Source organism: Onychostoma macrolepis, chromosome 17, assembly GCF_012432095.1.
Source record: "Onychostoma macrolepis isolate SWU-2019 chromosome 17, ASM1243209v1, whole genome shotgun sequence".
In the NCBI taxonomy this organism is placed as follows: Eukaryota; Metazoa; Chordata; class Actinopteri; order Cypriniformes; family Cyprinidae; genus Onychostoma; species Onychostoma macrolepis.
The window spans coordinates 7,182,331-7,208,253 of record NC_081171.1 but is presented as its reverse complement, the minus strand read 5'-3'; the positions used below and the strand labels follow the sequence as shown (position 1 = coordinate 7,208,253).

General features: G+C 36.1%; 1 protein-coding gene and 1 long non-coding RNA gene across 3 annotated transcripts in view; one reads left to right on the top strand and one right to left on the bottom strand.

Moving 5' to 3' along the window:
* The first annotated feature begins 7,635 nt into the window (after window positions 1–7,635).
* On the top strand, window positions 7,636–11,649 carry LOC131522725 (uncharacterized). Its single transcript, XR_009266623.1, has 3 exons — window positions 7,636–7,775; window positions 7,868–8,005; window positions 11,349–11,649. It is a non-coding gene; the product is annotated as an uncharacterized LOC131522725 (long non-coding RNA).
* A 5,784-nt stretch (window positions 11,650–17,433) lies between these two features.
* lrfn5a (leucine rich repeat and fibronectin type III domain containing 5a) overlaps window positions 17,434–25,923 on the bottom strand; it is a 55,593-nt gene continuing 47,103 nt past the window's right edge. Inside the window, exon 3 of one of the 2 annotated variants that reach the window (XM_058750351.1) lies at window positions 17,434–19,082. In XM_058750351.1, the coding sequence (XP_058606334.1) occupies window positions 18,098–19,082 (985 nt within the window). In that variant the 3' untranslated portion in view covers window positions 17,434–18,097. The remainder of the gene's footprint in view (window positions 19,083–25,923) is intronic. The other variant, XM_058750350.1, reaches the window with a different exon arrangement.

The following is a 25,923-nucleotide window of genomic DNA, read 5'->3' as shown; positions in this document are numbered from 1 at the left end:
ATTTCAAGTCAATCAGATAATTGCACACTGAGATATGGGTCTCCATGTGTTCACACTGTCTGGCGGCCATTTTGAAAGCTGTCTAAAAACTTTCACCAAAAGAGGAGCCCCATAAATGTGCGTTTTTTAGATGTTTAAGCTTTTATTTTGGGTAAGTTTCACTACTTATTATAAAATTAAGAGATTGATGTTCAGACCTTTGCATATTATAACCTGGAACTTCTTGGATGTGGGAAATAATTACATTAGATCCAAAATATAGTTTTAGCAACATAGCACAGATGCTACAGAACACAGTTAGCTGACTAGCTGTATAAGATTGTGTGCTACGCTAACATATTACTTAACAGGCATTACTGGCTTGTACTTTTACATCTATAATATTATAAATTGACAGTTTATTGCTGGTCTTTCGTTTTACAGTTTTGTAATTTTTAAAGATTTCATATTATTTTAAGGTGAGCTTAAAGGTTACACTACTATGAAAATCACACAGCTTCAGTGTGAAATCAATAAGAAAAAGTATAATTTCATAGATATTGTTAATAATTGTTGTTCATATTAAAATATGTATGAACTTACCATGACCTAGACTATTTATTTAGCACAAATCCTGCCATTTTAATAAATATTACATTCAATTTATTAAAAATTGTTGCTGCTCCAATTAAGCTCAGTGTACTCTCTTTAAGCTCTTACACATTGGATGTCTATGTAAATACTTCATAAATAGACTTTAAATATTAACTGATGGTTGTCACTTTAAGTTAAGTTAATCGATTTTGTATGGATTCTGTCTACTCAAATCTGAAGACTGGCTCTGATCTTTGGTAACTAGCATCAACTTCTCCAGACTGTGAATCTGTGGAAAATTTGGTGAGCTTAAAGGGGTGGTTTACTGCGATTTCACTTTTTTCATTTTAAATAGTGTGTAATGTTGCTGTTGGTGCATGAACAGTATCCGCAAAGTTGCTGCGCTGAAAGTTCAACGAAGCGGAGATATCGCCTTTAAAAATCAGGAAGTTTAATGCCTACAAAACGACTCATATGGGACTACAACGAGATACTTCCCGGGTTGCATAAGTAAAAAACCCATAAATTTGCATCAACCCCTCCCTCCGGAACATGCCAAAGAGGGGGCAAGGCCATGTTCTGCGGCTTTGTCGAAGAGGAAGAGTTATAGTGGAGAGTTGTAGCCATGCTGTCGAAACGGTGTTATTTTCACCCAGCTGTCAGGTCTTCTGTGTTCGGGCTTCCTACGGACGCTGTAGTTCGTCAACAATGGTTAAAATTTATGTTTGATTATGTTCCTGACAATTACAATCCTAATTTAGCTCTCTGTGCTGCGCATTTTACGGAAGACAGCTTCCAGAATCTACATGAGTTCAATGCCGGATTCACACAGAAACTATTACTAAAACATGGAGCGGTTCCAACTTTAAAACCAGAGGCAGCAGTTGTAGAGCCACAACCTGTAAGTAAGATTTCATAATTTTAAATGTATTTGCATGTATAAATTCAGACATAATGTTTTAGTTTTATCAAGGACGTAAACAAATGCCAACGCTGGCTTTAGCCAGTTAGTTAATTGCTATTTCGTGTGTCTATGACAAACGCGTACAAACATTTTGGACCCGAATTTGTAATTATGTACTAATTTTGTAAATGTATTTTTCATGTATACTTTATGACGTAATTTTTCGATTTGATCAAGAACGTAAACACAAGTCAACGCTGTTTGGTTATAGTGGCCAGTTAGTTCGATGCTATTTTGTGTGTATAAGACAAACGTGCACAAACTTCAAACAATTATATGTAATCACAACAGCAAACTTCCATTCAGAAACGTTTTGTAAGAGCCGTGCTTGCGGAAGTTCTGCTTGACTCTCTTCATTACCGCTTTCTGGGTCTGATTCTGGCTCAAACTGATATTGACTAATATTGACACCATTATTTACATTTGACTGTAGCACATGCAACTGTCGCCTGTAAAGGTAATGGGCGTGAAGTTTCCGGACAATGTGCAGTACGCAGTTTAGCCAATCACAACACACCGGCCCAACTAACCAATCTGAGCCCATTGCCTGTTTCTGAGGGAGTGGTTTCATAGAATCAATAAGTCAACCGGTCGTTCAAATGACAGAGGAGAAAGCAGCTTACAATAAAGGTGAAATATATGAAAAATAAGGCGTTTTTTAACAAACGAAACACGAAGACATGTTATATTGCACCCCATAAACACAATCAAGCAAAGAAAAAAAGCAGTAAACCACCCCTTTAATAGGTACGTTTACGCTATATAAAGGTTTTAGAGCAACATACAGTATGTTCCCCTCCAGACGACGTCTATTTCAGGGAAGGCCTTGTGTATTTCAGCAGGACAATGCAAAACCACATACTGCAGCGATTACAACAGCATGGCTTCGTAGTAGAAGAGCCCTGGTGCTGAATTGGCCTGCCTGCAGTCCAGATCTTTCACCTGTAGAAAACATTTGGCACATCATTAAACGAAAAATACATCAAAGACGACCACAAACTCTTCAGCAGCTGGAAACCTATATCAGGCAATGGGACCAAATTCCAACACCAAAACTCCAGAAACTCATAACCGCGATGCCCAGACATCTTCAAACTGTTTTGAAAAGAAGAGGAGATGCTACACCATGGTAAACATGCCCCCGTCCCAACTATTTTGAGACCTGTAGCAGGCATAAAATTTGAAATTAGCTCATTTTGTGCATAACATTTTTAAATTTGCCACGCGCACTCCGCCCTGCAGCGTGGGTATAAAAGGAGAAGACGTGCAGACGCATATCAGCTTTTCGCTTCGCAGCTGAGCCGAGTCAGCGGGGGTTGCTGTGCAGTGCTGCTGCTTCTCTCACAGCGTGCTGCAGCCTATCAAACTGCGGTCGCACCGCAACCTTTCCTAAAAGAGTGTTTTTTCTAAAAGACCAATATCTAAAAGAGCTCCACGAGCGACGGGCGTCTTTTTAAAGATGGCTTCCCGCTCGTGCGTTTCTGGATGTGGTCGCTTCCTGGCTGCGTCTGATGGTCACGATCGCTGTGTCTCATGTTTGGGCGTACTTTCATTTCTCGATCCTCCCTTGACACAGACCGTTTCTCCGCTTTGCATTCGAAGGGCGAGTATTTCAGTACAAGGTCCTCCAGTACAAGGTCCTCCCTCCCTCCCTTCGGTCAACCTCACAGCACGTTTCTCAATAGAATGTGAGCAGTTGATGCTGAACTGCCTGGAGTCTTTCCAGTGCAAGAGGGTGGTTCCACTGAAATAGTTTCAGAGGCTCCTGGGGCATATGGCATCCACAGCCGCTGTCACGCCACTTGGATTGCTTCATATGAGACCGCTTCAGCATTGGCTTCATGACTGGGTCCCGAGATGGGCATGGCGACGTGGTCTCAGTCACCCCATCCTGCCGTCAGACCTTCAGCCCGTGGTCGGATCTTGCTTTTCTTCGGGCGGGAGTTCCTCTAGTGAAAGTGTCCAGGCATGTTGTTGTATCAACAGATGCCTCTGCCATGGGCTGGGGAGCCATGTGCAACGGGCGTGCAGCTGCAGGGCTCTGGACAGGGCCCCGACTGCAGTGGCATATCAACTGCTTCGAGTTGCTAGCAGTATGGCTTGCTCTGCGCCGCTTCAAATCGCTGCTACACAAGCACATGCTGGTCCGTACGGACAAAACTGTGACCGCTGTGTACATCAACCACCAAGGCGGTCTACGCTCCTGTCGCATGTTGCAACTCGCCCACCATCTCCTCCTTTGGAGTCAGAAGCATCTGAGGTCGCTTTGCGCCATTCATGTGCCAGGTGAGCTCAATCGTGCAGCCGACGAACTCTCATGTCATCCCGCCCTTCCGGGAGAATGGCGACTCCATGTCACTTACAGGCTGAAGTGGAACCTGTTCGTCGATTTTTACGTCAATCACTATGGCCGCATTTACACTGCATGGTTCAAGTGACCCAATTTTTTTTCCTCCCATTTGGCACAGATCGGATATGGCCCACGACCGTGTAAGCAGGAAAAAATCACATGGATTCCGATATTCTCAGATCGGTTTCAGGCCTCATTCATATGTGGAAATAAATAAGATTTTAATCGGATACGTGCATTTGCGCCTGCCGTGTAATCGGTCAGATCGGATATTCCCCTGTAAATGCAACTCCTACGTCATTGAAAAGTGAGTTTTTTTTTAAACATTTAGCGGTACAGACATACCTGTAAAAAATTAAACATCTCTAGTTGAGTAGCAGAGTATTAATTTTGTTCATTTTTGTTACATAAAAGGCGATCTGACGCTGAAATGTGTTTCTTTTGAAATCACGCTGAGTGCTCGTTGCCACTGTTGTTGTCAGTTACGGCTCATACACGGACGAGTGCTTCAGTCCCGTTCGTTCCATTGAAACCACAAAATAAAATGCACACAAACATGTCCCTGCCTTTGATATACAATCACTGATGAACGCATTTGGTTTTAATTACTAAAAAAAACACAGACGACGTGACATGCTTAACAATATCTACCACCTGAGTATTATTCCAAGCTTTCAGCGGAGCTGCGTACATCACTATCCTGATGAATTTGTACTAGGATATATAATTATTTTGATGTATAGATGTAACTATTGCATTAAAAACGTTCTATATGAATTCCATGTCAATAAATTTAACTCAATGTACTATTCAAATTGATTTGTGATGTCATATATGCTATTTTTGGCTTGTTTCACCAAGTGCAGTGTAAAATGCACACATCGGATACGGGTCACTTATAAAAGAAATATAAGCACGTCGTCCAAAAAATATATAGTCACAAAATCGGAATTGGTCATCAAGACCTGCAGTGTAAATGCAGCCTATGACATAATGTCGAACGTGACTAACTTAAAGAGAACGTCTCTGTTACGTATGTTACGTCCCGTCGTATTCACATCTCACAATTCTGACTTTTATTCTCTGAAATCTGAGTTCACATTTCACAATTATGATTTTTGTTTCTGTCACAGAACAAAAAAATTTAAAGGGCAGGGAGTTTGATTGACGGGTGATCTGACCAATCATAACTCCGAATCTTTATGTTGTGGTGGAAACAGGCTACCATATGAATCAGACTCGTTTTAAGGAGAGTTCTGTGTTCAATGATTCAGCAAGAACCACTCAGACCAGTTCAGTCTGACTGAAAGAATTGTTCAGAGTGCTTTTCTGAACAGGTTGAATCAATTCATTGAAATGATCTGAATCAAAAGAACAAATAATTCAGGCATCAGATAGCACTCCATATCCATCCTCTTTCTGCTGGTCTTAAGACCAATTCAGTTTGATTGAACAAATCGTTTAGAGCATCTTGTGAACCATTTCAACTGATTCAGTTTAAATAATTATCTTAAAAGAGCGATTCATCCCTCAATCCTCCTTCTGCTAATGGTATAAATTCAGGTACAAAAAAATGTATATTAAATGATACTTTGTCAAACACTGCAAAATAAAAAAAAATAAAAAATAAAAAACACAAATGTGTTAGATTTACCATGCTAATACTGAGCAGGTTCACTGGTATCTGCAAAGCAAGTAGCCTTTCAACCTTTCATGCACTGGCACACAAATAAGAAATGCTAAAATATGCATATTGTTCAAAGACTCAGCATTAGAAAATTATTTTAAAACTTTCTTAAATGTACTGTATGCGTTTGCATGTATTTTTACATGTATTCTGGTATTTTGGTATTTTCTCCTCCAAATTATTTTTCTTAGAAAGCAGCATCATGGTATCATGACACAGCAGTCAATAGTAAAATAATAAACATCAGGAAATGTCTCTCTACCCAAGTCATCTAATTTAAAATGAGGTTGTCACAGTTAGGAGTGCTTTGATCTTCCAGAAAACCGATGACTGCATCTCTCATTACATCGCACTGGTTTGTTATTTTTTGTACAAGACAACCAAACCTTGTTTTTTGCAGCGGTTGGTTTTATTTCAAAGTATCAAAACAAGGTTGAACCCTTGAGCAGATTAAAGAGGGAAACAGACTGCCAGAGAGTCATCCGTAACGTCTCTGAGCTGCTTGAGTTTGGGACAAATTGTGCTGAGACTAAACCAAAGTCCAACCCAAACCTCCAGCCTCAGCACTTAATCTCCATGATTGTAAACACAGTTGGCAGTGTTCAGGTCCACATCCTGCCCAGCACTTCACGGGACGGCCTGATTTCCACCCAGAAATGTCTTAGCCCTTTAGTCCTACAAAACAGAGAAACATCAGAAACAGACAACAAACTATGTAGTGACCACCTTGAAGAATAAAGTAGGTCAGTGGTATATAGTTGAAGGCTTTTGACAATGATAAACTGATTCAATTATTTTAAATAAGCATATAAATAGGGTTTATTATTTTATTTTGTTATTTTATTTTATTATATTTTATTTCATTCTTTTATTTTGTTTTATTTTTTCCAGTGTAATGACAGATTCACATTCATTTATTTTCATTACATGTACAATGTGTATTTTACAATGTGTTATTTTATTTTATTTTATTCAGTTAATGTATTAGTTTTTTTAGTAATTTATTTTTATTAGTATATTTTATTATTTTATATTTCATTATTATTTTCAATAATTAGTTTGTCTGTTGTTTTTTGTTTTGTTTTGTCATTTATCCAAGGGATACATTTTATTTTATTTTATTTTATTATTTATTTTACCAGTGTGGTGTCAAATTCAATTTTTTTAGTAGTTTATTTTTATTAGTATTCTTAGTAGTTTATTTTTATTAGTATTTTTTTACATTTATTTTACACTTAATTCTTTTTTTTCAATAATTATACTTTTTAACTATTTATTTTATTTTATTATTTTAGAATGTTTCCAGTGTAATGACAGTTGCACTAGCACATTCATTTGTTTTCAGTACATGCATAATGTGTTTTATTTTATTTTATTATTTATTTTACCAGTGTGGTGTCAAATTCAATTTTTTTTTAGTAGTTTATTTTTTATTAGTGTTTATATATTAATTTCTATTTCATTATTATTTTCAATATTTTTTTGTTTTTGTTTGTTTGTTTGTTTTTAAGGGAAGTGACAGTTGCGCTAGCAAACTGAACATTATTAAATTATTATTATTATTATTATTATTATATCCCATAGTGTTACTTGCACTATAGCAACACCCAGATCATGGGTTTAACATAAATGAAAAACACAGAAAAGAAGAAAAAATACAAAGCGAAGCATCTGCCACATGTGCTTCGAAGAGGATAAAAGAATGGTAAATAACCTCAAGAAAATACTAGATTATGCTTTTATCGATTTTTCGCACAGGGCTCAGGTTTTCATTTGGCTGACTTGACAAACAAATGTAAGGATAAAGAAACAGCTTTCTTAAGAGTAATGGTCTCACATTGATCTCTGTATTTGAATGGATTTATCATCTTTCGCTTGTCTCCAAGACTGTGTGTTCCTAAAAGACGCAGCGTGTCAATGACGGCCCGTTCCTCTTCATCAAATGTGTATAGCTCAAAGATAAACCCTGACCCTCAATAAATGCATCTCTCCCCTGCTGAGTGTCAATTGTCTGACTAGAAAAAGGCTGGTGGCGTGTGATCGATAGCAGAAGTGGGAAATCAGCGCTGCCTGGCTGCATGTTTGAGCTGCATCTGGGGAAGCTGCGGTGACATTGATGGAGAGCGTTTGCTTTTGTAGCCAATCTGATGACTTGCATTGCTCTTCTTAGCTGTAGCCAGTGGTTCATATCTGGCTCTGAGGTAATGTGGAGGAATCTTCTGAGCCAGCCTTTGATCCTTTGTGGGGTTTGATAAGAGACTTTGACATTCATTCATGTTGTATGTCTTTAAAGGGCAACGATGAAACACTTTCAGTCATGGCCTGCTGGGTTTTCTACAGCAGTTCCAAACATTCCTGTCAATACAGTATTTCATACTGGATGAGCAAACTGCTATGAAATCAACAACAACAAAAAAACAACTGACCAACTGTAAGTATAATTATTTTATTTATTTATTTGTTTTATTTTATTTCAAGTGATCATTTAGTATATTTTATTCTATTTTAAGTAATCAGCGACATTCCTATCAATACTGTATTTCATACTGGCCAAACTGCTGTGAAAACTGACCTACTGTAAGTATAATTATTTTATTTTTATAATATATAATTATAGTATATATAAATAAATATAAGTATTATATTTATAACACTTTTAATAATATAATATAATATAATATAGTATAATATAATATAATAATTTTAAAACGTTGACCATCCTAACCAGGTGCAAAATCACAAAATGATCAGCAGTAAAAGCATGTAAATCTGTTATATTTTATAGTTTTATTTATTATATTTGTATTATGTTTTATTATAACTAAAATTAACATTTTATAAAGCTATATATTAAAAATATAGTTTAATAATTGTTTCTGGGTGACCAAACTGCTGTCAAAAAACAAAAAAACCTGCTGTATATGTAATTCTTTTTTTCCCTCCTTATATTTTATTTTATATATTTTTATTTTTTTTATTTTATGTTATTCAGTGTGTGTGTGTGTGTGTGTGTGTGTGTGTGTGTATGTATATATATATATATATATATATATATATATATATATATAATCCTTAATCTGGATCCTAAACAGGAGTAACATGACAAAGTGGCCAGTGCTAAAAGCACGTAAAGTTATCCTAACCATCTGCACCAGTTACACTCATATTATAATCATATGCTTGTTTCTATTTCTGCACTGTCACCGACAGAATAAGAATATTACTTGACATTACATTACATTTCATTTAGTCATTTTGCAGACGCTTTTATCCAAAGCGACTTACAATTGGGGAATACATAAAGTGATTCATCTTAAAGAGGCAAACAGACAGAGAAAGTGCTCATAATATTAACTCTCAGGCATTGTTCAAATAAGTACAAGCTAGAAAGGGAAGGAATAAATAAAGATATATACATTTTTTTTGTTAAATTTAGGATGAAGTCAAGCAGTGTCAAAAGAGATGGGTTTTCAGCTGTCGCTTGAAAATTGTCAGGGATTCAGCATTCTGGATAGGGGTGGGAAAATCATTCCACCAGCCAGGAGCGGTGAACGAGAATGTTCTGGAGAGTGATTTTGAGCCTCTCTGTGATGGTACCACGAGGCGCCGCTCACTAGCAGATCTCAGACTTCTGGAGGCGATATAGATTCGTAATAGTGAGTGGAGGTGGGCGCTGAGCCTGTGGCTGTTCTATATGCAAGCATCAATATCTTGAACTTGATGCGAGCTGCAACCGGTAGCCAGTGCAAGGAGATAAAGAGAGGTGTAACATGGGTTCTTTTGGGCTCGTTGAAGACCAGTCGTGCTGCTGCATTCTGAATCATTTGTAGAGGTTTGATTGTGCTTGATGGAAGTCCAGCCAGAAGAGCATTGCAGTAGTTCAGCTTAGAAATGACAAGGGCCTGGACAAGAAGTTGAACAGCATGCTCTGTTAGAAAAGGCCTGATCTTTCTGATGTTGTGTAATGCAAACCTGCAAGATCGAGCAGTCTTTGCGATGTGGTCTTTGAAGGTCAGCTGGTCATCAAAGATTACGCAAAGATTTCTGACCGAAGTTGATTGGGTAATTGTAGAAGAACCTAGCTGGATGGTGAAATCATGCTGTAGAGCTGGAGTGGCAGGGAAGAAAAGAAGCTCAGTATTTGCCAGGTTGAGCTGTAGGTGATGTTCTTTCATCCATGCCGAGATGTCCGCCGTGCAGCCTGAGATCCTTGATATTGAATCTGCCTTGTCAGCACCTTTACTGAGAACTTGTCATTGGATTGATCAGGCATCTAGAAGTCAAGTAAACAAGTTTTCTCCTCAGTGACAGATTTAAACCTGTAAACTATTAATTGCAAGTTCTGTTCTGTATAGATAATGGACTCCTCTAGTGGTCATAAAATAATAAGTGTAGTGATGTAACAGCACTACAGCTTCAGAGCCTCAGCTGTATGTGTGTCAGGAGATTCCTCATCAGATTCCTCACAGCATTGTTAATGCCAATCAGTGGGTGACAGGCTTGTGTCAGGCTTATGTCAGGATTATTGACGATGTCAATCAAGATTGACAGTAATCCAGACGCACTAAAATGCTTCCCCTCCGTTAGACGTGCACAAGCGTTGTGAATAAAGGGCAGTGGCACACTAATATAGTCGCTCACCGATGAGATGATGCACATGTGATAATGTCACGTGCAGGAATATTAGTCTGCTGCATCTCAAGACGTCTGTGACTCATCACTCTTCGAGTGAAAGAGCTCAGCTCCCTCCACCTCAATAAAACTCTGCTCACTAATAACATAAAAATAAACTGCAGGGATTAATATCATTGTTCTCATGTATCACTACCAAATCCTTTCAGGATTTCAAGTTAAAGTTAAAACTTAAACATGATTTAGGGCTGGCCATTTCTTTCATTTTAAGCAGGAGTTTGCAACCTGGAAATGTACTAAATACAGTCATGGAAGGAACATGGAAAGAAAAAAAAGTTTACCAAAAATGTAAATTCTTTTATGACAAAGGAGATGTTGTTTTTTAATACAAATTATTTAGAATTTTTTTTTTTTTTTTTTTTCCTAGTGATTGTTTCTTGGTAACTCAAACTATATTTAAAAAAAAATAATAATAAATAAAAATTTTTTAAAAAGTTTACTTGAATTTTTACTTGAAATAAAAAACATTTGATTAATTATTCATATTGATAATAGTAATTAACAGTTAGTTTAACTTGTACTAAAATAACTAAAACTAATATGAACATTTGTAGAAAACTATAAATTAAAAAACAAAACTAATAAAAATGGCAAATGTACATGAATTATTATGTACAGTACTAAAATCTGAACACAATAACTCGTTATTAAAAATACTCATGACTCATGCTCAAAACCAGCAGACAGGTATCCATTTTCAGAAGAGAAGTGGTTGAAAAGTTAACGAGACATTTCCAAGTTCCTGTCAAACTGTTTTTTTTTTAAATTATTATTATTTATTTATTTATTTATTTTAGAATTTTATAAAGATATTTTATTTATTTTAATATAATTTATTTAATTTTATTGAAAAATAATGATATGGAATGAACAAAGGCCTACCTGTATTTGACCTTCTGTACGTACATTATTTGTAATATTTTTTATTGATTGATTTATTTATTTTTCTCTTATCATTTTTGACTCCCTGAGAACAGAAACTTTGTGTCTGACTTAATTTGACAATTCTAATATTTCCCTTTACTTTTTGAACTTCCAAACTTTTTGGCCACGACTGCATCTCTGTGTTGAGGAACTGACAGTGCAACACCTCAGATGTCTGGCAGACTTATCGTGGATCCTGTGTGTTCATGCTGAAGGTCTCTTTGAAGCACAGCGCTCTCTTGCCTTTGATCCTTCCCTGATGTTTGCATCCCCCATTCCTCCACGCAAGAAAAACTACGGTGAAGAAGAATGTGGTTAAATTACACTCTCCTTAAAGTGCAAATCAATGCTAATGGAGAGGAATCAGACCGCCTACATGTATCTATTCTCATTAGTCTTCCAGTTCTTTGGACACGACACACCAGACAAAAACCAAACTACTTTGCTGAAGTGTGCAAGAGGGGGCTTTTAAACCTCTCAGCAAATGCTTTGGGGAAAATCATCAAATAGCAGCTTCTGGGTTTCAGCTGCACTAATTGAATGATGGCTAAATGGAAAACATTTGCGCTGTCACTACAGTAATTTTTTTCTTTGCTTTCCAAAATGAACTTTATTTTTAATCAGAGATTAAGATTTGTTGTTCAGACATGTAAATAACCTTAGCATATTTGATAAGGTACATTGGAAGTTTGGCTCAGGCTTCCCACAAATTCATTAATTCATTTTTTTATTTTTTATTTTTACAAGAATTTACATTAGTGAAATGCACTAACCCAGTACTTATTAAATGAAAATAATTAAGAACCAGGGACAAATAATGCTGGGTGTAAGAAATCACTAAGGACACCTTAATCAATCATATCATTAAAAACACCAAGGGCCAGATTTACTAACAACTTGCACCAGTGCAAACTCTTGTTGGCATTAAAAAACTACCATCAGGGTTTACTAAAGGCACGCAGTGAAACATTAGCAATGTATTTAATGAATCACGCGAGGTGACTTACTGTGGTTTGTGATAATCAATTTACTGGTATTCACACCATTATTTAATGCTCAAAAAGCATTTAGTCTTTACCCATTTTGCACCAGTGTTGTTATTTACAATTATACACAAAATGATTATTATTAGCGCTGTTTGTTTGTGACCCTACGCTAATTTGCACCACTCTTGGTAGATTGCGCTGGTCATTATGGAAATGTGATGACTGCATCTGTGAATCGTCGATCAACCACAGAACTTTTCACTTCCATCAACATTTTTATGGGATTGTGCTCTCAAGGTAATTTGGCCTGTTTTGTAAAACTGGCCCTGAATCTGTTCAGACATGAATTTATTCAGAATAATTCACTAAATTAATTTTTAATTTGCTTACTTTAATTTGCTGATTTTTTAAGAATCAAATTGATACAATTTGGACTTTTTTTTTTTCTTACTTTTTTGACATTGGTTATCAACATGGCAAATCTTTTGGCCAAAATCCAAAATGTTTAATTTACAAACAGAAAGTGATATCTTGTGTTGTCCCATAGGGCTCGATTCTGGGCCCTTTATGTATTATGAAATCTGTACGCACTTTTGCTAGCTCCGATTGACATGACATCTGCTACCAGTATGCAGATGATGTGCAACTCGATTTTTTACTTTTCACTTGCATTTATGTGCATATATAGCAATTTGTTTTCTGTGGCAAGGAAAAAAAAAAAAAAAAAAACAGTTGTCAGAAATGAGAGGTTTAAACTCAGAATTGCAAGATGTAAACTGGGAATTGTGGGATATAAATTGAGCTAAATTGATAAATTTCTGATTCTGAAAAAAGTCAGAATTATGAAATATAAAATTCTGACTTTCTTGCAATTCTGATTTTATATCTCATAATTCTTCTTTTTTAATAACATCTATTGAATTAATGTTTCTTACAATTCTGACTTAATTTCTTCTCAATTGTGATATCTTGCAATTCTGTGTTTATATCTCGCAGTTCTGACTTTTTTTCAGCTAGCTGTCCTTATGTTGTATATGCACCTTCTGTGAAAATGAATTTCCTCTCTGAGGACAAATAAAATGATCTATCTTCTCCAAAAGGCAATCCTTTTTTCAAACCTGTGTGCATGTACACTTGCATGTGTACAGGTTCATCTCAATAAATTAGAATGTCGTGGAAAAGTTCATTTATTTCAGTAATTCAACTCAACTAAAATTGTGAAACTAGTGTATTAAATAAATTCAATGCACACAGACTGAAGTAGTTTAAGTCTTTGGTTATTTTAATTGTGATGATTTTGGCTCACATTTAACAAAAACCCACCAATTTACTATCTCAACAAATTAGAATACTTCATAAGACCAATAAAAAAATAAATGAGTTGTGAATTGTTGGCATTCTGGAAAGTATGTTCATTTACTGTATATGTACTCAATACTTGGTAGGGGCTCCTTTTGCTTTATTTACTGCCTCAATTCGGTGTGGCATGGAGGTGATCAGTTTGTGGCACTGCTGAGGTGGTATGGAAGCCCAGGTTTCTTTGACAGTGGCCTTTCACTATCATCAACACCAATTCACTATTTCAACACATTAGAATATGGTGACATGCCAATCAGCTAATCAACTAAAAACACCTGCAAAGGTTTCCTGAGCCTTCAAAATGGTCTCTCAGTTTGGTTCACTAGGCTACACAATCATGGGGAAGACTGCTGATCAGAAGACAATCATTGACACCCTTCACAAGGAGGGTAAGCCACAAACATTAATTGCCAAAGAAGCTGGCTGTTCACAGAGTGCTGTATCCAAGCATGTTAACAAAAAGTTGAGTGGAAGGAAAAAGTGTGGAAGAAAAAGATGCACTACCAACCGAGAGAACCTTATGAGGATTGTCAAGCAAAATCAATTCAAGAATTTGGGTGAACTTCACAAGGAATGGACTGAGGCTGGGGTCAAGGCATCAAGAGCCACCACATACAGACGTGTCAAGGAATTTATTTAAATTGAATTTATTTAATACACGAGTTTCACAATTTGAGTTGAATTACTGAAATAAATGAACTTTTCCACGACATTCTAATTTATTGAGATGCACCTGTATGTTTCATTATTCCCCTGTGCACAGATACAGATACAAAGCTTAGAGCGAAATAATATGCATGTGGATTTTAAGGATCCAGATGGCAGAGTTAATTTTCTGTCCAGCAATATAGAACAGATAGATTTAGAGGATTTTCAATCTAGCTTACACATTTGTCAATCATTTATCATAAGCCAGATCTATCTCTCCTCCTGGTTAAATTAAAACAGTTCATGAAAGGATGCTATATTGTGTAAGAAATAAAAGCAAACTAGCATTTTCCTCTGTATAATTTAACCATTATTTCAGCTTGGTATGCAGTGTATTTGCATTTTTGCATGTAGCTGCCTATTTGCCATTTTCTTGTGTTAGGTATATTAGACGGCTGGTATATAGACAGAGAGACTGATTTAGGTTGTGTTTTGATCCAGTGAATCTCTAATTTGAGTGAATTTTTCAGCTCTCCAGCAGCTAGCAGAGATTACTGGGTGTTGGTGTAGTTGTGATGAAACAAATTGCAGTCAAGGTTGGCTCATGTCAGAGATGCTGTGTAAAATACATCTGACACAAACCTTGACAGAATTTTCAACCTAACATTTGTTATTGAACCAAAATACATACTTTTGTTCTTATGACGTCGAGAATATGTCGACGTGGGCTGAAAGGCTGCGTATCATGCTCAACTGTGTTTTTCTTTATTTATTGCTTCTTGCTTATCAAAAATTTTGACATCAGACTATATCATAATTTTGAATTTTTCTAGCGGGTTTTGAATTTTTGATTTTTCTAGCGGGTAAAAATGTGTTAATGTTGATCCAGCATTGTTACCTTCGTAATAGGTAACATAACCTTGTTATGACACACTTTTCAAAAATAGGTTACATGAAAGAATCACACTACAATATTTTAATAATAAAATATATATTAAAACTAAACTGTCTAACTCAAATATTTAAACCCAATTCAGTACATTTTATTTATGGTTTATTGCTTAAAAATATATATTTTTAAATTGTATCCTGACTTGTAGATTTTTTTTTTCATTCCATATTTTATACCGTATTTATGGAAATTAATTATCTATCATGTTCCAAGTATAAGACTGAATATATAAGACCATGCACATCTGACATTGCAAAGCCTATAATAATCATGTTTGATTTCAGAGGAACTGTGAAATAAACATATTGTCAAAATTCCAGATCCAGCTTTCCAAGCATTTTTACTCAAGAAAGGAAATGAAACATCCCACATCTTCTCAAAACTACTTTGTGGATTATAAAGACATCTGTTGATTTATAATCTTATCTCTGAAGAGCAATCCACATTAAGGATTTTTTTGATTTAGTGAAATTTACAAATTTACATATGTCACAGTGAATAATGTGTATATTTATATTATGTATATATTACATATATATACAAATTTTTATCTTAAAAAAAAAAACTTTTTTTTTTGTGTTGTTGTTTGTTTGTCTCAACCCCCATCTTAAGTGTGACATTGGTTATCAACATGGCAAATCACTTGGCCAAAATCCAAAATGTTAATTTACAAACAGAAAGTGATATCTTGTGGTGTCCCACAGGGCTCGATTCTGGGCCTTTTATGTATTAGTAAATCTGTATTTACTTTTTCTAGCTGGTTTAATTAATTGACATGCCATCTGTTATCAGTATGCAAATGATGTGCAACTTTTCACTTGCATTTATGTGCATATATAGCAATTTGTAAACGTTTTTAAATTGTTTATCATCATTATTAGTTGTAAAGGACATATTTTTTATATCGTATTCCAGTATAAAATTGTGAATTGTGCCAAAGTTGAGTACACATTCTTGTGATTAACGATTGTGCTTTAATTTTTCCCTGCAGACTAGCTGCAGTTCTCTGTGTTCGCCTTTCCTCCTCCCTCTAACGAGCTGACACATGCCGATTAAAGACTCATGACAGAAAAGTGGAGTGAGGGTTGTTAAAATGTCAGTGCCCTCGGCTAAATCTTGATGGCAGAGACACATGGGTGCTCTGACTTCTGAGTCTCTCTATGAGACAATAAAGCCGAAGGACGTAACGCATCTGGACCCGTCAGCCAGAAACCATATGTGGTCAAAGAGATCTTCCTAAAGCTACTTACCATTAAGAGTCTAGGGCTTAAAGGGGCCATAGCAAGGGCAATTTTATTTATAGTTTATAGTTTATAGATTCATTGTAAGGGACCGTAACCCTTTATACGAATGTCTAAGTTGCATTTGAACTTTTAAAGAGACATTTTACAGCTGTCAATCCACTTTGGCTTTTATTTTGATAAGAGAATTAAAGGATAATTCTTTATGTTTTAAACTTTTTATAAGCTGTTACTTACCTTGTGAAAAATGTGTCATCTCCCTATAAAAATTTATGATGTCATTAACACATTGCAAACATTTTTTGCACACATTCCGTTCACATCTTATACGCCAGTGTGTAAATGATGTGATGCGTTGTCATCTTAATCATCTTATAATGCAGATGCTTTAATGAATGATAAACCATAGAGAATTAGGTTCTGTTACCAAGGTGATTATTTCCTCACATTATCCTTGAGCTGGATTGAAGCTCACACTGAGAGAACAACAGACTGAAAGCACCATCACACTACGATATCTATTTTGGCAGCAACGCTGCACAGTAAACAATGTATAGTAATTTTAGTGGAAATAAATGCTGCAGTTTGTTGGGTACTAAGATATCTTGCCACATAAAAAGTGTATGGCAAATTATATTGTATTAAAAAAAAATACTAATTTAATTTTCCATTTTTAATTATTTAAAAAAATACTTTAGAAATGTATATTTAAGAATGTGTATCATTACTATAATGTAAAGAAATGTGTAAAGAAATGTGAAATGTGTTTTTTCTTATTATTGTTTGCTATTCTGTGGTTCAAAGACCAATTTTGACAAAATTTTTAATCGACTTATTTTACTTTTTTTTAATTGAAATTATTTTGATGTTCAAAGAAGATTTTTATGGTTCAAGCAGGATGACGTCATTAACACTCAATATATCTGTGAATTGTAAATATACAGGTCCTACAGTGCCATCCCATAAAATCTGAAACACAGGGGCATGATGGGGGATTTCAAAGGATTTGTAAATCACCTTCCAAGGCTGCGTTCATAACAACACAAAAATAATAGTTTTTTTTATTTATTATTTTACACAACATAAGAACACAGCAGATGTTGTCTTTCTGTACATGTTTTTTTTTAATGCCTTAAAACAAAGGCAAAATCAATGTCACTGAAAAGAAAATGCTTTTTTAAAAAATATCAATTTAATAACAGGTCCCAGTATCAAGTCCTTATATAGTTGTTGTTGTTTTTTTCCTCTATAATATGCAGGAAATGTCATTTCCTTGAATAGAAAGGCTTTTTTGTGAAATCTCTTTATGTTTCCTTCCATCCGTGTAACCGACACAAAGCTCATATCCAGTAGGAGCCCCTGGTAAGAGGACACAGGAAGGCACCAATGCTTTCCTCTTACCGTGACACTCGGCGTGTGCAGTGAAGATGGAGGCGTGTCTCTCTCAGGTGATGGATCTTGCTCAGAGCGGCTCTCACACCTCCCTCTAGGCAAATATCCACATTAATCCATGGGTTTCCAGAAAACATTAATAAAAAGACAGCAGAAAATATGATTTGCGGATGGAAACAAAATAAATGGTGCAAAACGTGCACATTCATACAATCACACACATTTATATAGTATGAGCGCCTATACACACCCACACACACACACTCACACACGAACGCACGTACACAATGAGATGCAGGCACTCCATCTATTCTCCAGCAGTCTTACATTCACACGGTGCTCTCTAAAATCCACTCTGAACTGGAAAATGCAGTTTTCTCACTGTCTAGATTCGAGTTCGCCATTTGGACTAGCATTCCGTTCACAGACATACTCCGCTTGCAAAACACGTTGCCCAGCTTCTGCGAGCCAATGTAGCAGTGATGTTTCGACAGGTTCTCGTTCAAAGAGTACCTGCGTTTAGCCCGCGCTCCTTCCACAGGCAGTGTCATATACTTGGACGAAGACGGACGAGCCCTCCTTAAAATCGGAGTGTCTTTGAAGCGGGATGGAGGGGGCGGAGGGGTTGGGACCGGCTGCTGAAGAGCGGTGGAGTTGTTGCGGTTGGTGTTTTGTGTCTCTGCGTTGAGCAGCGCCTCTACTTTGGGCTCGGCGCAGGCCGCCGGGACGGGCTTTGGCGCTGGTTTGCGCTTTGGCTTTAGTGACCCTGAAGAGCCGGGAGTCGTCCAGCTTTGGCTTACCAGGGAAGTGGAGGTGGAGCAGTCTGGGATGGAGGTCTCTGAGGTGTGGGTTTGGGAATCTGGAGGCGGAGGAAGAGCCGTGGCGGAGCTCTTTTTGCACCCCTCGCCGTCCTCCAAGCTCAAAGCACCTTGTTTGGATGCGGATGGCGTGACGGTACAGCCCTGGGATTGTGCCCCGTTGGTTTGCGAGTGCACATCGGTGACCGAGGTCCCCTTGGCGGAGTCGCCGCTGTTGCACACCTTGTAGCGGATCATGAGGATGATGATGAAGACGAGGACGGAGGCGACAATTATGCCCCCGATGATGATGATCATAGTGCCACCCAAGAACTGGGACTGCATGAAGTGGCAGCGCAGATATTCGGATTCAGTGGTGAACTGCACGCAGCCCACAACCCGTGTAGCCGTCAGGGAGGTTATGCCGTCGTCGTAAATGGCTAGCACGCAGAGGTCGTACTGTGTCCCGGCAGCCAGGTTATTCACCAGGAAGTTTTTACTCGTTGGGGGAATCATTCTGTTGGGTGAAGAAAGGAACAGTGTTAGAATAAAACATGATATGTTTCATTCATCATTCATTTATTAAACTGCCTTACACCTTTTTAACAACCTCAAGAGTGCTACCAGTTCCTGCAAAATTTTAATTTACATCTTTTTCAGCTCAGCAGTAGCCCTGAGAGAGTAATCTCTAACATTTATGTATGGGGGACGTTTTAGGTACTGTAAACATTTTTACACTATTTGGCTTTTTTTTTTCTTTTTTTTTTGGCAATTCATGTACATAGACCTGCATTGTGACCAATGGAAAAATAAAATAAAATAAATATATATATATATATATATATATATATATATTTATTTTGTGGATCATGGCATATCATCACTTGTCCACTTGTCCATAATTGCATGTCATGTCACTGTAATATTATATACATACACTACAGTTCAAAGGTTTCAGGTTATGAAAAATATTTTGAAAAAACAAAAACAAATATTAATAATAATAATATTTTGAAGTCTCTTATGTACTCTCAGAAATAAAGGTACAAAAGCTGTCACTGAGGTGGTACCTTTTCAAAGGTACACTTTTGTACATATTAGGTTCAAATATGTACACTTTAAGTACTAATATGTACCTTTAAGGTACCAAAATGGACCCTTTAGGTACAGACATGTACCTTTTTAAAAGGTACCGCCCCAGTGACAGCTTTTGTACCTTTATTTCTGAGAGTGTGCTCACCAAGCCTGCATTTATTTCATTATAATAAATACATTTGATTAAATACAAAATTATTACATTTTAAAATAACTTTTCTCTCTCTCTCTCTCTCTCTCTCTATATATATATATATTTATTATTATTATTATTATATATATTTTTTTTTTTCCGCAGCAGTTATTACTCCAGTCTTGAGTGGCATGGTTTTTCATAAATCATTGTAAAATGCAAGGGACAGTTCGGCTACTTAATATTTCTGTTGAAACTGCGATGTATATATGTATATATATATATATTTTTTTTGTCAGGATTCAGAACACCATTTATTTGGAAATAAATCTTTTGTAACATTATAAATGTATTTATGTATCCTTGTTAATCAAACAGAATGAACCATTTAAAATAAAATAAAATAAATGACATAAAACAATTACACATTAAATAATACATAATTTAGAACAAAATAGAAAAATTTAAAATGTATAAATTAATTAATTATTTATTTATTAATTGAGTAATAAATCAATTATTATTAATACAATTTATAATAAAATATTTTATAATTTGTATATTTTAAAATATTTAATTTAGGGGGGAATTACATTACTTCAAGGGGTCCAGTGGTATGATTCTCATTCTGGTTTGTGTTCAGGAATGAAAAACTCACACGAATATATGATTTTCATAATCTAAGCAGAGAGTAGGATAAAGAAGATCGGAGGGCTCTGTACAGGAAGTGCCGGTAAGCTATTGATAAATATGCTAATATTCGAGTAGGATTTTCATTTGTGCATCAGGCTCAGGCACGAAGCATGCGGAGTACGTATTATACTATTCTGAGCATGTTACAATAAAAACGTAAAACAAACTGTGATATCAGGACTATCTCTTATCTCTACCATGTTTACTCTGCTGCAGGCATGTTTAATCACATAATCTAGAGAGTGCAAGTCTGAAGCGGCGGTAAATCTGCTTCGGTGCTGTATCTACAGGAAGTCCTGCTGTACCTGCAGGAGCCTGGGGTCTGCTATCACTCTCTGAACCGTTCACTTCAGACGTGAACAATAGCATCTCTTATCATCCTTCCCCACACGCCCCACCTGTCTCCTCTGCAGCCTGGCAAACATTCAGCCGGCTGAAAGAAGCGCTCTGTGATTTCCCATGCAAACCGACTGGATTTGAAGCACAAAGGTTCTCAGTAGAAGAGGCTTCGCGCCCCAGCCGGTCAGAACGTTTCAGTATGCTGGGTGAGAGCGGCCGCTGTCGTACATACAAATGAATGAGCTGAGCATTTTAATTGCAGGGTTGTTCTGAGTAACTCAAAGTGTGTTTAATGGTGTCAAGAGGCTAGTTGCTAGGGTCACGTTTCACAAAATGGCTGAAAATATTTGCATGGCTCTACTGTTTGAGTAACTACTAATTTTATGCAGTAAGACTTGAATATATCCTCCTATGCTTCATTGTTAAATGTAACATCTAATTAGCTCTCTGCCTAGACTCTATTAGTGTCACTACGTCTGGATAGCATAAGTTTCCTCTTTGTGGAGGAGTTTCTCAATACTAGCAGGCAGTTGGCACTGTGAACGCGAAGAGGTTGAAAAGTTTACAATGCTTCTTGGCAATGACAACAAATACTGGGTAAAAAAAGGACAGAGAGATTTCAATTAAAGTGTACACAATCTTGTGCAAATTAAAAGCCAAGTGTTCAGCTAAATTCGTACTTGAGCAAAAGTAAAAAGTTTCCACATTTAATTGTACTTAATATTTAATAGTAGCCTCAAGAGTGCTACTTACTTGGCTTGTGAAAAAGACTGATGAAATCAGCAGGGGATTTCTCATTAAAGTAACTTTGATGCTCAAACTGTGGAGAAGAGTCCTTTTTAGCACGGTTTTGATGATGTGTTAGTTGTTCTTATAGCATGCACTGTTTTAGATCAAAAACTCTACATTGAGGTGACTGAAAAATCTAAAAAAAAAAATGAAAAAAAAAAATCTTATCTCAAGGATGAATCAGTGTAAAATGTAATTGGCCCATAGGCATAATTTATGTGTGGGACAGGTGGGACATGTCCCCACCACTTTTTTGAAACATCTCGCAGCATGGAACGTACCTAATGCAGATGAAACATTAGTTTTTGTAAAATGAGATCTGAATCTGTTGTTTTTGAAATCATGCTGAAATCATGCTGATGTTATTAGTGACGGAACGTTCTCTTGTGGATCGTGCACAGTCTTCACACACGAGCGCTTCAATCTATAGCACATGATGTTACGGAGACTATTTATTCATTCCGATTAAATCACAAAACAAAATACACACAAACGTGTCCCTGCTCTTGATATACAATGATAATATTTGATTTTAATAAGAGGAAAAAATGAGGGCGGATTAGAACCCAAAACGTCTTAGGTTACGTATGTAACCCCAGTTCTTCGAGGGAACGAGACGCTGCGTCCAAGAACGCTACGGGAACGCCTCTAGCGTTCTTGGACGCAGCTCGAGTTCCTGAAGAGGAACTTCTGACTCGCTAAACAAAGATTCTACCACAAGACTACTTAGGAATACAAAAAAAAAAAAAAATCAATATGTATCTATAAATTTATTCACTGACATTATAATAGTCTCAGGCTGAATAATACATTTTATTTTAGTACATGTAATAATAAATTGTCACGTTAAAAAAAAAGGATTCTATGTCGATAAAACAGTTACGCGACTGTATTGGCCATCATATATACAGTATATATACTGTATATATATATTTTTTGTTTGTTTGTTTGTTTTTTGTTTGCTTTTTAAGTTCAAGTACATGAGATGGACTTGCTAGATCAGTAAGACAGACAAAAGCATAGCTTATTTGTTTTAATAAGATAGATATGTGCCATGATGAGCAGTGAGATGTGTAATCTGTATTTAGGAGGTCTAAATGAAATTAAAAGAACTAAACAGCATGATTTTCTGTCTTAGAAATATAACTGAACAGCAGTCTTCAGTTTCAATAGAATTTTTGAGAGTAGTAAAAAATTTCCCATAAAATAATAAATCACAATTAACTCAAGTATTTTACACCTCTGAGAAATCAACACTGATTCAGAGGAGTAGTGAATTATGCACTTTGAAGATCTCAATGAAATTACAAGGATTTCTGCCTTAGAAATGTAATTGAGTGAAAATATTAAATTTCAGTGGCATTAAAACTTAAAACTAAGCACAATTGAAAAATTAAAGCAAGTTAAATAAAAATCATGAAAAAAAAAAAAAAACTGGTAATGCCCCTATTTTATTGATTTATTTATTTTAAAAGTTGTTTTCTTTTGTTGTACAAAGAGAATGTACAAATATGATTGGTGAAATCAAAATGAACTGTATTTATTTCCTTAATGCACCTTCCTGGCCTTATTGTGCATGACCATCAGTGCACCTTATTCCAAAGAAAAACTTATTCTCCATGATCTTTTATCAAAATGCTTGCCCTGTGAAATGACCTTCCTTTTTGACTGACATCACAAACCCCTCATACACCAAACTACTTAACATCCACACTGCAAAATTCAATCAATTTCTCATCCAATATTCTGTATAACTCAGAAATACATTGTATTATGAAAGTGAGTGACATTCATATTGACTTACAGCTCAGAAGCGATAGTCGGAAGGTTTCAGAACTGCAAGAATAAAAATAAGAGCCATCATCATTGTGCCCATGAGCAAGACACTTTAACCCCAGGTTTAACAGGGGATTGTCTCTGTAACAAGTTCATGGCACTTTTCTGCAGCTTTATCGCAGAAACAAATTCCACTGGCCTTGTTTTTGTGGTGAAAATTCGATTGTAGTCTATGTTTCACTGCGACCGGTCTGTTGCTAAATGTGTTAACTGAGAAGGGAGCACTTGATAACAACATGGGGTATCAGCCAGCTGCTTCTCTAGTAAAAAATAGGTTGAGATGTATCTGTAGTCTTTCTGTGGGCTTCATTCTCATCATTTGTGAAAAGAGCTTCCCACACAATGTGCTCTGTACACAAATGATGAGGTAATGGCTTTGCTTCTGCAGTGTGTCTTATTGAACGGGAACCCTCATGGCCAGTGTGTGTTATTGTAATTAGCCGACTGTGGCTCATTTACAGCGGCCCATTGAGATAAAATAAGCCAAAAAATGAATCTCTTTTTGATTCCCCCAAGCGAGTCTGCAAAGAACGTAATTATGAGAATGTATTAATGAGTACAGAGTATGTGAAAGGAAATACTGTTTGAGATAGCATTAAAACAGATTGGCTAACATACACAATGGTGACTGAATATTATCAACGCTATAAACTACAGTGATTATTCAATTTTACACTTAAAATGCTCTTGGTAGACACTTTTGTTAATCTGAATCAAAAAGGTTCATGGATTGTATTCTGTCTTCAGTCTCCCAAATGCCCAAATCCTCGTTCAACCATCAAACCAGACCTGGTAAGACCGGCTTAGGCTAGTTTAAGCTGTATCTTTCAGCAGAAATGGCTGCAATAGAGAACAAATGACAAAACCGCACTATGTTATCAAATACTCTTGTGTTTTCCAAACCCTCACTCTGTCTGCCATTGGTCAGTTAAAGAGATAGTACTGTACTAACTCACACTTTTATGCTTAAATAAACAGCGACGTTTTAATAAAACCATTTTGATTTACACTTTTTAGGAAATTAGTCTACAGGGGGTGTATTACAGAAAGTTTCTTATCTTAGGTCTTAACTTAAGATATGATATATTAAATTAGGATTTTTCGCAAATGCGTATTACAGAAGCAAATCTTAACTTGATTTGAGATTCTTATCCTATCTTATAAAATCTTATCTTATCTCTAGTTAGGAATTCTTAAATTGCTTCATCAAGTTCGACAATCCACTCAGGTCTGTTACCAAGCAATCAACACTGAGCGAGCTGCTGATGAGGTAAACAAAAGCTAATTCACTTTGAAAATCGGCTTTTGCAAAAAAAAAATAAAATAAAATTAAGGCATTACACCATGTCTACTCCGGACGCGACAAAGCGACCATTGAAAAACATTTGAAATTTGTGTCAGTACATCATAAATAAAACGTGGCATCAGTTTACTGTCAGGGATTTGTCGTGTCGTGCCACATCCACCGTAGACAGCATCGCTGATTATAATGGATTCTATTGTATTTTGTCACATTGCGCCACTCGTGTCCAGTGTAGACACAATTACCATGGTTAGTCACTTGCAACCATTAAACATCTCCGTTCTTAATTTTCAATTATTAATAAATGTAATACCATTGTGTTAAGCGGTTTTTCCGTTAGCTTTCGTAAAATTTTGAAGTTAGGACAGCTGTGGGGTTGCCCTAAAGTTAAGACAGTTTTTAGGATTTTTTGTCAAGTTAGGAGGTTTCTGTAACTATCTGTAGTTAAGATAAGATAACACACTTAGGAAATGCTGTTCTGTAATAGCTTTTGTCCTCAATGTGGTCCTAACTGAAATTACCATGGTTACCAAACAGATAATATGAGATTTTAAAGTTAGAATATTTCTGTAATTCGCCCGCCATGTCTTATAGTTGTCTCTGCATATCCTAGCAAAATCTAGGATAGAAAAATGTACTGAAAAACTCTAAAATGTATAAATATAAAAGCTTTAAAAGTATAAACGCTGATTTTTTAAAAAGTGTAACATTATAGTTAGAAAAAAATATCTGCAAACTAAAGGCTCAGATATACTATGACGAATCACAACCAAAAAACGACAAAAACACTGCACAGTCTAAGAGCCAGGCTGCAAAAACTAATGCACAGAAAAACACCAGCATTATTCATTTAAGAGAAAATTAGAAATGGATTTCTATTCTACCATTTCACATGGACAGAAAGCACAGCATTGATCCATCCATCCATTAAAACAACACAAACTGGTGATGGATTTTTGTGCTAATGTTCTAAATATAAGGTCCTTTTTCTCAACTGGCCTCATAACACCTTGCTGTTGACTCAAAGGGCAAAAGTCAGTTCAATTACGCATCTAAACTGATTGTATTTTTTCAACTGCCCTTTAAACCAAATCGTTCGCTCTCCTCTTGCTGGTTGGTTTGAGAGTCTATTGTAAGATGGTTTCTTAAATTTCAATCTACAAACTATAC